Source organism: Bombyx mori, chromosome 16, assembly GCF_030269925.1.
Source record: "Bombyx mori chromosome 16, ASM3026992v2".
NCBI lineage: Eukaryota > Metazoa > Arthropoda > Insecta > Lepidoptera > Bombycidae > Bombyx > Bombyx mori.
The window spans coordinates 12,775,685-12,789,530 of NC_085122.1; the positions used below are offsets into that span (position 1 = coordinate 12,775,685).

Sequence of the window (13,846 nt, forward strand, 5' to 3'; positions counted from 1 at the left end):
TTGAATAAAAATAATTCCAGGTAAGTTACAAACAATGAAACCCACGCAAATTTAATCCTTAATGTAATGTAACACGATATGTTTTCAATTCAGTTTAATATAGCTCTACATCTTTTTTATGCTATCTCCGGTCTAATAATGTATCTCCATCGGCCTCCAGACGGGAGAGCGGGACGCATGCGCGTGCCAACCCTCGTTCTCACCCTAGATACTAGGACCACCATGCTTCTAAAACTACACGAGAACCTCTCGAATGTATCAACAGGTATTAGCGCACTGGAAGCGCGAATTTTAGGACGTTGACAATTTTTTTCTAAATAAACAAAATAATAAGATTTTTGGGGGAACAACTAAAGGAAGATCTTCCTTTGAAGTGATTGCTCGGTACATCGACGGGCCAAATGTTATTGTTCGGAAATCGTATGTACATATGCAAACTGATCTTGAAAATGTCGTTATCGAATTACTTCGAGATCTGTGAAATATCTTGTGTTCTTTGATAGGTATCTGCTACAGATTTATCTATAGAGACAAACTGGTGGTAGGACCTCTTGTGAGTCCGCGCGGGTGGGTACCACCGCCCTGCCTATTTCTGCCGTGAAGCAGTAATGCGTTTCGGTTTGAAGGGTGGGGTAGCCGTTATAACTAAAACATGAGACCTTAGAACTTATATCTCAAGGTGGGTGGCGCGTTTACGTTGTAGATGTCTATGGGCTCCAGTAATCACTTAACACCAGGTGGCCTGTGAGCTCGCCCAACCATCTTAGCAATAAAAAAAAAAAAAAAAAACACGAAAATATTTACAGAACTATCCCGCGCAGCATCCTAAATCATGGTCACCGTACACACACACCCACAGTGTTGATCGCGCTACCATCTGCAACGCCGCACAAAATATAAAAATAAACTAATAATGAAACTAAAAACCGCAACATATCGTGATTAAGGTATCAAACAAAACGAAAATCATATCAAATTAGGAGCGAATCCGTTTTATTCATAAAAATACTTAGTGAGCGAATTCTTCTGTGATTTAACGTGCAAAATGGTTTTTCATTGTGATAAAATGAACCTCTATTCCTTTACTGGTAAGTATTAAGATAATATATCTATTTATATGCGTTATACATGTAGAAGTATCTCTTGAAATGACAGTCTTATGTATTATTATGGTATTTCGTTTGCACGCTTCAAGAGACGCGGTAATGCATACGATATATTTGTATATAGATATGGTGTTAAAAAAAACTGCTTTAACCTCCTTGAAATGAACTATGAATTCGTTATATCGATTGAATATTTTAATCGCCCACAAAATGCTTCATGGTCAATGGAAAATGCATGTTGAATTGTTAACAAATGCAGATTTGAGGTTTTCCGAGCTTTGGAATGTCTAGATTGCTTCGGTCACCGCGGTCACGGATAACAAAAACAAATGACGAACATCAATTGAAATGCGAGATTAAATCATTACGAAAACAGAATATCAACGAATTCAACTATTATATTTAAATTGAAAAATTCTAATTGCTCCTAATTAAGAATAATAAGTTTATAATAATATTTTATTATTATTATTATCAATAACTTATAGTCTATAACTCCACGAGAAAGCAAAAAAAAATGTATTCAAACAATTTTGTAAAACTGTAGATCAGATTTCAGCCTCTGATGTTGAAGACTCGAAACAGCCGTTCCATCGCATTGTGGGTGATAAGATGTGGTTCTACCTATGTGGATACCCAATACTCTGCAAGTCTCTTGAAATAGCTGGGACTCGAAATTCCTTCCTTGGTCACGGTGTATTTCTAGGGGTACTCCAAATTTATCGGCAATCGTTGAGGTTTCTTGATTAGGAATGGTGAAGACTTAAGACCACTTTGTGAAGTAATCCATCACCACCATGAAGTACTTGTTTCCACTGTTACTTTCCGGGAACGGGCCGGCGACGTCCAATGCGATTCTTTCCTACGGCGCTCCAATGTTGTACAATTTAAGCGCACCTTAACCAGGACTTACAACTGCAGCATAACTGGTACATTTTCGACACCAGTCCTCAACATCATCTCAGCAATGGATCCAGTAAAATCGGTCTCGCAATTTCAAAAGCGTCCTCCTTGCCCCCAAATGGCCACCCGAGGACCCCGCGTGGTATAGCTGTAGGACGTCTGGTACCTTCGACTTTGGGACTATCATTTGCAAATGACATTTGTCTCCCCGAGCATTTTCCCATTTTCGACACAAAACTCCTTCTTGGATAACCAAGCTGTCCCACTGTGCCCAATAACTTTTTATATTTGGCCTCATAGCCGCAACATCAATCCATTTCGGCTTTGAGCCCCTCTTACCGGCTTAACAATACTATAGATAAATTATAAGGTTAAATTCACAGTTCTCAGATAAAAAAATCAATGTCACGATCAGAATTTACGATCCTATTATTTTGATTTTTGTTTTAAACATAATCGCAAAAACAAACTTTGCCAAATGCTGAACATAAACAAATATATTATATTCATTTTATATAATTAGCATTGAATTTTCAAATCAAGTTCCAAGGTCTGTTGTGCGCATTATCTATTTTTAACACCTTTTTTTTTGTTAGTCGTCTCTCGTACTTCAATCTTATTTACATTCTGATAAACGTGACTGTAATAAAATATTTGACAGCTTTACAAAATAAAAAACATCTACATAGATCTCTATTAAGTTTTATAATAAAAAAGAAGTCAGTGTGTCTTTTTTTGTTTCAAGCTTTTATGAAGTTGTTGTTTCTAGCCTTCTAATCTAAAAGCTTACTTAGCTGCATATAAATGCTAGTTAAACATAAGGGCCGAATTGCTATCCTACTAAAGGTCAACGGAGCATTGACCTTTAGTACCTTTCAAACCCTGAACTCGCGTAATTCACCAGAATATAATCAGTCTTAGAAGAAGAGGTAGACCTAAGAAAAAATGGATGGATTGCGTGAAAAACTATGTCGGTAAGAGGGCGTGAGCGAAGAAATGGTATATGATAGAGGAGTATGGAAGGAAAAAACATATTGCGCTGACCTCAGGTGACTGGGAGCAGGGCAGGAGAATGATGATGATCAGTCTTGGCGACTGATCGCAGGTTTTAAAGTAAACAACAATGTACCTAACGTAAAAAACAAATGTACATGTATGTAAATAGGCCAAGACCAACCAGTAGTACCGTTTTTTTTTTCTTTTTAGTTACCATTGGTTGGTTTGTTCAATTTTTTTTTTGTGAAATAATTCGTTTTTTTCTCCTTCGTGATGTCAAAAACGAAAGATATAATTCAATACACAAAAGACTGTAGTTAATTGAATGGTACTTTTAGAAGGTATGTGGTTCCAGTGGTTTGCTTCCAGTGTTTTCTGTTCATCTAATTTTGTCTTTGAAATCGTCCATTACATCATAATATTAAACAAAGTCTGTAATATCGACTAACAAACCACATGTATCGTGATTTTAACCGCTTGTAATTGAACTTGTTTTTTTTTTCAATTACTTCTACAACTTAAGATCCGGGTGTTTGACTGTCACTACCTTCGACTTCGCCCTTCCATCCTGCTGTAGCTGGAATGGGCTTCTGGCTACCAGAAATATCTCCATCCGAAGCCAAAAGATCCTTTCACCTGTCCTTAGTATTAATCCTCAGTGGCATTTGACAATGACATTTTCTTAAGTGGCTTCCAAATTTGATTTCTAATTCGGTAGTGCCTACAGTAAGGTACGCTTCAAACCAAGTCTTCACTACAATCTTGCATAATTACATTCGAAAGTGTTCAAGCTTCTCGCCTTGAAGAGTTTAAGAGTCTTCATTCCATATATTTTATTTTGTATATAGGTGAACGTGACGGTCCATAGACATCACCTTCGCGGACATCAATTCGAAGTCTCAATTTGTATAATTGTTGTCGTACCTACCTACGTCTGGGCTTAGTGATTTACTAATTACTAAACTATGCTCGGTTTTTTTTTTTGATAACGCCATCTTGGTCAGTTGCCCTCAATTAAGAAAAATAGTATTATTATTCGACAATAGATGTCGGGAAGAGTTGATTATTGAAAACACGAATAAAACAACATTTTCTGAAAATAAATCGTAGCTAGATCGATTCATCGCCCCCGAAATCCCCTGTATACAAAATTTTATGAAAATCGTTGGAGCCGTTTCCGAGATTCAGATTATATATATTAATATACAAGAATTGCTTGTTGAAAGGTATAAGATTTTTTATAGTCGTGGTGATTTATTAATTATCTTTGATTTATATTAGAAGTCGGTTATTGATCTCTGCGATACATTCTGCGAGTTACACTTAGTTCAGTGGTCACTGAGGAATCGTATTTATCTGATAAATTATTATGAAAATCAAATATTCTTACTTGTATAGTCATGTTTTTAATCATGTCGAATGACAAATTTATTTCGAAAAGAGCATAACTACCCTGAGTTTCTTACTGATTCTAATCAGTGGTGCAATACGTTCGGAATTGGTGGATAAATCAAGAATTGACAAAAAAATGGCGCCTATAGCGTTGCCTCTTTCATTGGCTCCAGTACATCAAGTGGATTGTGAAATCGTCACGGCACGGGCAAGCATCAACTACATTGTTTTTTCCTTTTTAGACAACAAAATAGATGACATGGAATAAGTGGAAAAAGGTTTCACGTATGGGCAGTTTACCAGACCTGACGGAGCGGTCCCGCCCGGCGCCACGGATCGCCGTACGAACCGTGTCCGACCCCCACAGGAATCGGACTATTATTACTCAGGTATACCATAGAATGTACTGGTGGTAGGACCTCTTGTGAGTCCGCGCGGGTAGGTACCACCGCCCTGCCTATTTCTGCCGTGAAGCAGTAATGTGTTTCGGTTTGAAGGTTGGGGCAGCCGTTGTAACTATACTGAGATCTTAGGGCCTATATCTCAAGGTGGGTGGCGCATTTACGTTGTAGATGTCCATTAGCTCCAGTAACCACTTAACACCAGGTGGACTGTGAGCTCGTCCACCCATCTAAGCAATAAATTGCATTTGGTGGAACAAGGAATGAAGGGACTACGACACAATACGTATCCTCTGAGTCCTGCTAAGAATAAATCAGTGGTGGAAATCACTCTTGCCATAATTTTTAACGCGATCAATCGCCGAGGGAAATTCATTGCACGGCAACTGATTTCGAAGCTCAATTTGCATTAATAAGATCAATGTAGCCTTCAAGCCAAAAGTTGTTTAATATATATTTTTCAATACGCTTTTATTAGTTTCAGACGTATGTATTGTTAGTATGTTAGTATGTAACGGAATCTTTGAACATGATTTTGACCCCCTTCAAAAGGTCGGATTAACTCGAAATTTGGTATACTTATTAAAGACTGATGACAATTCAATATTTAAAAAAAAAATTAAAAAATTTAAATTCATCTAAAAAATTCAAAATAAATAATAGTTTAAAAAAACTAACAAAATACGCTTTTATAGAAAATCCAACTACCAAATAGAAAACAAATTTTAATAAATTTGAATTAAAACAGTGTAAGAAAAAATTATTTTATTGTAAAAAAAAAGCGTGTTTAAAAGCAGTTTCTAAAAAAGCAGTTTTTAAAGTACAACGGCTGCCCCGCCCTTACAACCGAAACGCATTACTACTTCACGGCAGAAATAGGCAGGGTGGTGGTACCTACCCGTGCGGACTCACAAGAGGTCCTACCACCAGTTTTAGATTACATTATTAGCACATTTATTAGATTCACCTAATATATTTTACGTACGTAATGGTATCACAACAAAAATTGCGTATCATTGATATCAAACCGGCCGGGTCCAAGATGCCTTGTTATAAATACATATATGTAATATCTACACTACGCAATACAAGTAAAATGCTGTACTTGATAGAGCTGTGTGTAACAAAAAATCCGATTTACATACAAATCTCCAAAAAGGTTCCATTAATTTAAAATGCTACTTACTAATTAAAGTTATAGGGAAAGTAATTAATAATAGGTTTTGTTGTTTAAAGATTTGTATTTGTTTTGTTTTTGTTATGATATATTACCTAACAATAAGGTGTAATTTACTCTTCTCTAATGTAATTAAGTCAAATAATTTATAACGTCTGTCTCTTTCAGATACCAGTGAACGCAATATATAAGAAAGATTGGCCATGGAGGAAATCGAAGACCCCTATTCGAGTAGGCCCCGCCGTATCTGCCAGAAGACGAGAATCGGCTGCTTCTTCTCTTGGCGCCGCATCAGTCCGGAGACTTCTGGCTCGCCCACCCCAAAAACTACCCAGAACTTTAGTGCACAGATTCACCCTTTTGTGTATTTCGAGTGGTCTTTGTGCCACAGCCCTACATCCATTCACAGCATTCGCTGGAGCAGAAGCCGGTTCCTTACCTTTAGCCATAATGCATTCGATAGCGGCTATAACAGCCCCATTCGCACCTCTAATACTACAGAAGACTGGTAACAGGATAGTAATAACTGTAGCTCACATATTGGTGTTTATTCTTCTAACGGCGCACACAGTGGCCACTCCTCTGTCTGTTCTTCTGTTTCTCTACGCTCTGTGTGGGTTGAGTCTATCGCCAATGTCTCTAGCTCTTGCAGCCTCAGCCAATTCTTTAGCGCAGGCGGCGGGTGATGAAAGTAGACGAAAAATAGCTTTGAGACGGGCACTGAGGGCTCTGAGAGCGGCTCACGACTTGGGTCTGGTGTTTGGGTCTCTCCTTCTTGGTGCAGCGCTAATTATTTGGCCCGAAAATGTCACTCAACAAACTGATGCTCCCTTGAATATGACATTATCACAGTGGTCGTCTCCTGTAGATGATTACTTTTTGGAGGACAACTATGAGGTATTGGAACTTTTCAATTGTGGAAAGACCTGATATTCTTCTTTATTAATTCATCCTTGCAGTTAACACATTTTTGCTTCAAATAAATTAACAACCAATATTGATGGTATTGGAGATCCTTGATCACACCAGCCGCTAACTGTGGATAGAGTAATACATAGAAATTTAAATAAAACAGTAACCGGTGAAATCGCTTTTTATTAAGTACTAGTTTCAGATTCTCGAATTAGCGGACTTTCTATATCCAACCTCTATGACAGACCTATTTCATTTTTATGCATGCCGTAACAATAACATGCAGGTCTAAGTATATACCTCTTCTAAATATAAAGAGTCTAAATACTATAAACTATATGGTCAGGCAGTCTATCAGTAAAACTATAAATATATTATTGCAGTGGCAATATGACAGTGGTTTATAATCTAATGTAATTTAGTATATAATAAAATATAGGACGAATAGTTTTACGAGCAGACTGACTGGCTGAATAGGTAAGCAGACAAGCTTACGACTCCCTTAATGTAAAAAAGCTATCAAAAGCTTCGTGTGAGTAAAACTGCTCATCTTGGTACATCTGATCGAAGTCTGAGTTGCATTAGATATCATAGTATATCTGCATCATCATAGCGTATCTTCAAACAAAAAACCGAAACTAGCAAGCTATTAAATCTGATGGTGTTTTATTTTCCAGGAAACCACATGTGGTGCCGCTGGCTGTCCCGACACGCAGTCCACTATCGGTATAGTCCTCAACGCTGATGGACGAAGGGTCCTCGTAGCTGTCTGGGCATTTGTATCATTATCATCGATAGGACTAGGAGTGTACGGAGCTCCATCAAGTCCAGCGCCACCGCCGGATGCCCGTTCCATTTTTAGAGATCCAAGGGCACTTCTTGGAGCTCCTATGGGCTTGTTTATAGGTCTACAGCAAGGGTTTATATACACTTCTTATATTAAGGTAAGAATGTTTTAAATTCCCGCTACTACGACCTGTTACTAATTGCTTTATCTTTTTTTTTTATTGCTTAGATGGGTAGACGGGTTCACAGCCCACATGGTGTGAAGTGGTTACTGGAGCCCATAGACATCTACAGCGTAAATGCGCCAGCCATCTTGAGATAAGTTCTAAGGTCTCAGTATAGTTACAACGGCTGCCCTACCCTTCAAACCGAAACGCATTACTGATTCACGGCAGAAATGGGCGGGGTTATGGTACCTACCCACGCGGACTCACAAGAGGTCCTACCACCACTAATTACGGAAATTATGATTTTGCGGGTTTGATTTTTATTAACTACACGATGCTACGAATCTATACGATCCAAACGAAGGTCGACTTGAAATCTGTGCGCTATATGACATTCCGGTAACATGAACAAGTTTGTGTTTTTTGTCCTTGTGTCTTCGAGGCTTGCAGGCTTGGCTTTGAATACTGTTTAGTAAGAATTGATTTCTTAGAGTGTGCATCCATGAATAAAATGCGTCCTTTTCAGTGGTATGGAGTATGTGTGGACGGTTGGTGGTGTGCATGGCGGGCCTTAGTCGGTGCTGGAGCGTTCCAGGCTCTTGCAGCTGGTACTCTAAGTATGGCTGCGGCTAGAGGTCGCCGAGGGGCTTTAGTGGCTGGAGGAGGAGCTGCACATGCAAGCCTCGTGCTAGCTCTGCTAAGGTGGAGGGCCGCTAGAACTGATCTTGCGCTACCAGCACTCGCAGCCGCTGCGTGGGGCGCTTGTTCAGCACTTTGGGATGTCTTACAGGTACATTTGCTTTTTAGTTCACTTTGGTTGATTCTGGCACTACTGCTGCATGAAAGAAAGTTTCCGCCCTAGTACGAAGCAATCTTGCGTTTCACTTGAGGGGTGGCACAGGCTCATGTCTTGGAAAGCGGTTATCACGGTGTGGTATCTTCGGGCTTCGGTAATCAAGGTCACATCAGTGCAATAAAAAAAATATTCAAGTAATATTTTTGTTACCAGGGTGGTCTTTGCATCGGCGGCCCAGGGTGGCGAGGTCCTTGGTCAGTAGTGCTGTGCGCCCGACATACAGGATTGGCCCTCGCGTGTGCAGCGAGACATTCACTGTGCGTAAGGACGCAGCTACCTGCATTAGCAGCAGCGTTAGCGGCAGCCCTGGCATCTCACACTGCACTTGAGATTCGAATGAGGAAAGGTGATAATTGGATTATAAACAGTAAACATTAGCATATCATTCGAGTATAAACGGCTGCTCTACCTCCTTGCGTCGATAATCCTGGCAGATACCAATTATATAAAAAAAATGCGTATTTAAGTCGTGTTCACAAGTAATGGTCAGGACGCATAACATCGGAGTAGCATTTCGGTACTACAAATCAAAGCCACCCAATTTTTTTATTTATTATATTAGTAGAGCTCCATGAAGTACCATTCCTAAGAAAGAAGTATCATTCTGCATATGCCTCGCGCGAATTAGCAAATTCGTTGAACAATAGAATTGTCAATTCCCATGAAATAATCATGCGTTCCGATGTAAATGGGGCAGTTGTTAAACAATTATGACCCAGGCAGCTTGTTTCACGGCATTTATCTTAGAATTTCTATGGGCTCTGGTGACCACTTAACAAGGTCATAAACTTGTTCAATCATGATAGAAAAAAAAAACGTATGGTCAGCTGTGTTAAAGCAATGTTTATCCCGCCTTGTATCATGCGGACTCACAGCATGTAAGTGTGACAATTAAAATAGGAGTTATTAAGAAAAGCTGACGAAATTAGGTAGTAAAATAGGCTACAGATATGACGCAATTATACGAACAAGAAGACGCGTCTAAAGTGATATTAACGCAACGAGATTAATTGCCGAAACTCATGCGAACTATACATAGACATAAATTATAGAGTTAGAAGAACAATACAACATATCGTCAAGAAGCGAAATATCCATTAAATATCTGTCCAAATCCTTAAACAGAATGGTAACATACGAAGTAGTGGAACGGACACACACGATTTCTTTTGAATGGTGTAAATCAATTTCGTGTTTCAGGTGAGGCCAACCGTCATAGATCCTAGCGAAGACCTACGGCAACCCAGCTGGCACCTCTAGGGAATCCGGCAGACGAAGAAATCGAGGGTTGCCATATCATCAGTTAAACTTGGACTTTTTCAAGGTGTTCAATGTTCTTATGTCACGTTGTTTGTCGGTCGAGAGTGAAAAACTACATGTTTAGGTGATCTACTTAGAATGATTTTATAACAGTTGGACAATTACTTGACGTGGTTTACTTGTGTGTTAGTTATAGTTTATGTAACACTGCATCTTATTGACTATGCAATCTTAAATAAATCCCACCCTTCTATGATATCTACTGCTGCAACATAATTACTTCAATCTACGTAGTGAATGAAACTTTAAGAGCTTATTGTAGCGTCATTTTTTTGGGTCGATGAACAAAAAACCTGTCAAATAATATTAAAGGGCTATCCGTGTTGGTAGACGACACCATAAAAAGCCGTTGACTGCCTTGCAAAGTGTCAATTGCATCAGATATACCAAAATGCAGAATTGCGTTCCTAAAATTCAATGTTATTTCGTAAAATAGCTGGAGAACAATTAGGGTAAATTAATTCAATTACAAATGAATTTACAAACACATCAACGTAATCAGATAAGATAAGGTTATAAAACTAAGAATTTTACTATTTTATTCCTTGTTGTATTGATTGATATTTATACTAAATTATCTGATATTGAAATTAAAAGACATATTTTTGCATTACTTAAATAATTAAGATTCACACCAAAGAAAATATAATAAATTATTATTAAAAACACGATGTTGTACCAACATCATGGCATTCGCCTATGGGATGTAAGCTAAGTTTTTAATACTTCGGAATTGAGTTTCTAATGTGCCCTATAATAGTTTGTTAGTAAATCAAGTTAAAGGAGGTGGTCATCATAATATACTTTTTGAATACGGTGGCATAACAAGGTTTAAAATGCAGATGTCATAGTTACTCTGACCAAAATATCTCTTTAATCCATTGCTATAGCGGGATTAGTGTTTTTGTGGTGGTTTTATTGGTTTTGGGTATGAAACGTAGAGAACAGGGGAAGGTCAAGTAGCCATTATCCTAAATGTTCATCCTTATCCTTGCCAGGCCGACACACTCACAAAGCAAGTGATGCATGGTCTTCACTTCCTTTATGTAGAAGTCAGTTGATTACGTGGTCAGCCAGGTTCGTATCTCACAGATCCGCCCTAGTGGCAAAATGCCCTATGTGGGACCAAATAAGGGTCTAAGTTATACCGAGCCTACTTACTTGATCCGTAATAATTTCACGTAAAACCTCTTTGGCATTTCCTAACTCCCAACTTTTCATTAACTTTCCAGGGTTCATGAGTTTTGTAGTAATCTCCCAGTGGATCTGAATTCTTATAAATAGTTGAGGCTATCCTTTTAATCTGGAATTTTATCAGAAGCCACTTTTGGTCACTCAGTCCTTTCATTTATTTCGACACCAATGTGTCCAGGGATCAAGGACTAGATTGACATTATTGCATCCAACCAGTTTATTGAAGGTCTGTTTGCAACACAGTGTCAGTTCTGAGTCTCTTTTACAAGCCACCAGTGCCTTGATAGCTGCTTTGCTATCGCTGAGAACGTAGGTGATTTTATTATTATATTTTTTTACAATCTCAGCCATGCGAGCATTGAGGCACTATGCCAAACTCCCTTTTCTGTATCGAAAGACAGTGAAAATCCTATCGACCATTCCTAGTATTAATAATTTAAAGTGGAAATTTTCTATCAAATAAATAGATAGACAGGAATTAATAAGAGATCATATCTAATATTCTATTAAAGTTTTATATTCTGCTACACGGCATGCTTGCATAGGTCACCTAATTTTAACCTCTGTATTTTATCATTGGTGGTAGGACCTCTTGGGAGTCCGTACGGGTAGGTACCACCACCCCGCCTATTTCCGCCGTGAAGCAGTAATGCGTTTCGGTTCGAAGGGTGGGGTAGCCGTTGTAACTATACTGAGACCTTAGAACTTATATCTCGAGGTGGGTGGCGCACTTACGTTGTAGATGTCTATGGGCTCCAGTAACCACTTAACACCAGGTGGGCTGTGAGCTCGTCCATCCATCTAAGCAATAAAAAAAAACTCTTAGCTTCCACATTGTGGAAGTTAAAAGTAAGTTTGACAACCGTCAAAGTGGTTATTTCCGTGTTAGCCAGCGTTTCTTTAGCACCGATGCACATATTTCATACTCTTTTCTTGGCTACTGCACGATTTGGTCGTATATGAAATTAGTTATAACTTCAATTACAAAACATTATTAAGTAGTCAATTTCAAAAATTTTATGACAATTTTACTATTGCCGTGAGAATCGCGAACTCTATAGCGCGAATTGCGAGACATTTAATCGTCGCAGTGGTGATCAGTAGTCCTGACTATTGTAACGAGGTACTTAGACAAACAGACCCCAAAGGCTCTGGTTTCAATTCCCTTTCGGAGTGAATATACTTTCGTACTAAATTCGATACAGAGCTTTTGTAATTAGGGTCTGACGTATTTGAGTCGACTATTATCAAAGCTGGCAATGTGACTTTTGGACAATCAGAAAAACGAATTATTGACTTTGTATTCCATTGACAGTCACAAAACTCTTCTGAAAGACATCTTAGATAAATAACAGGTTAAGTATTAACCTTTATTTAATGCAGGTTTTGAACCGTATTCTTTGAAGGAGACGATTATATTCAAATCAATCTGTATTGACATATCAATAACATTTTTTTTTGTCCAAATGCACAGATTGCCACCTTTGATAATAGACGACTCATTTATTCTTGTCTCATGTAATACTGATAGTCTCATATAGCGCTGAGCATCGGGATTGCTCGCTCCAGCGCAAACTGTGATGGCGGGGTATTACATCTTACTGTTAAATGTTCATATTAGTAATAATGTTAATTGAATATATCTGTACAATGTACGAAGTAAGAAGTTAGCGTGGTTGAAAAAAATCCACATACCTACTATTAAAACAGTCATCTGTCTTAACTTTATAAAAAAGACGAAGAAGTAAGCGCAATCTTTAAGAAGCAATAAAATTAAATATAATGTATTGAAAACTATAACTACAATTTTCTTTTCTTTTTTTCCCCATTAAAAACTTAGCGTCGATGACTGTTTTTAACGCCGCTTTTGGAACGTACGTAAAACCGGCTTTGTAAACTCAGTCTTTTGAGTCAGAACATTTTAGTGTTATAACAATGACTGTCATTATTGTTGGCATGGCCAAATATGTGGGTCCCAAGTCAGTAAAATAAAATACATTATATTGTTTCACACACTACATTGTTTCAATAAATTGTAATAAATGTATATTATGTGAATAAAGTATGATTGTTGACCGTTTGCATTGTTATTATTATGCAGTTAATAACCACTGAATAAGTTGCGGAGCTGGTAGACTAATTGGCATCTAATTACGTTTCTCTATTTTCTACTATTATGTGAAAATGAAACAAGCGAGATTTACTGGTGATAGAGCGTCTTGTGACTCTGCCCGAGTAGGTACCACCACCCTGCCTATTTCTGCCGTGAAGCAGTAATGCGTTTCGGCTTGAAGGGTGGGGCAGCCGTTGTAACTATAATTGATGAACTGAACTATACTTGACACTGATATAGCTTCTCAACACTATCAGCATAGGTAGGAAAAAAAATAATTAAGTGTTAGTGCGTCACTGTATGAAAAAAGTTGAGAACCGATGTACTAGGTGACCCTTTGAGTAGAGCTGTCTATTCGAACCGAACATAAAAGAGTCCAAAAAGAAGACTCAGGACGAGAAACCAACACGCAAAATAAAACTCAGATTCAACACGAACATTTATTAACTGTTTAACGCCGTTAAAAACTAATCAAGTTCTGTTATCATCAAGATACTCGGATATTCGTCTTACCCCTTCATTT

At 38.2% G+C, this 13,846-nt stretch overlaps 1 protein-coding gene and 1 long non-coding RNA gene across 2 annotated transcripts; one reads left to right on the forward strand and one right to left on the reverse strand.

Moving 5' to 3' along the window:
- The first annotated feature begins 854 nt into the window (after positions 1-854).
- On the forward strand, positions 855-13,290 carry LOC101738693 (uncharacterized). The gene is made up of 7 exons (XM_021352671.3): positions 855-1,088; positions 4,640-4,786; positions 6,144-6,872; positions 7,565-7,831; positions 8,367-8,630; positions 8,850-9,042; positions 9,897-13,290. Exons 2-7 carry the CDS (start codon positions 4,652-4,654, stop codon positions 9,920-9,922), a joined length of 1,614 nt encoding a protein of 537 aa, XP_021208346.1. The 5' UTR covers positions 855-1,088; positions 4,640-4,651; the 3' UTR covers positions 9,923-13,290.
- LOC134200369 (uncharacterized) lies at positions 6,020-11,297 on the reverse strand. The gene is made up of 2 exons (XR_009975253.1): positions 11,178-11,297; positions 6,020-7,011 (listed from the first exon to the last, which is right to left on the reverse strand). It is a non-coding gene; the product is annotated as an uncharacterized LOC134200369 (long non-coding RNA).
- Positions 13,291-13,846: the final 556 nt, after the last annotated feature.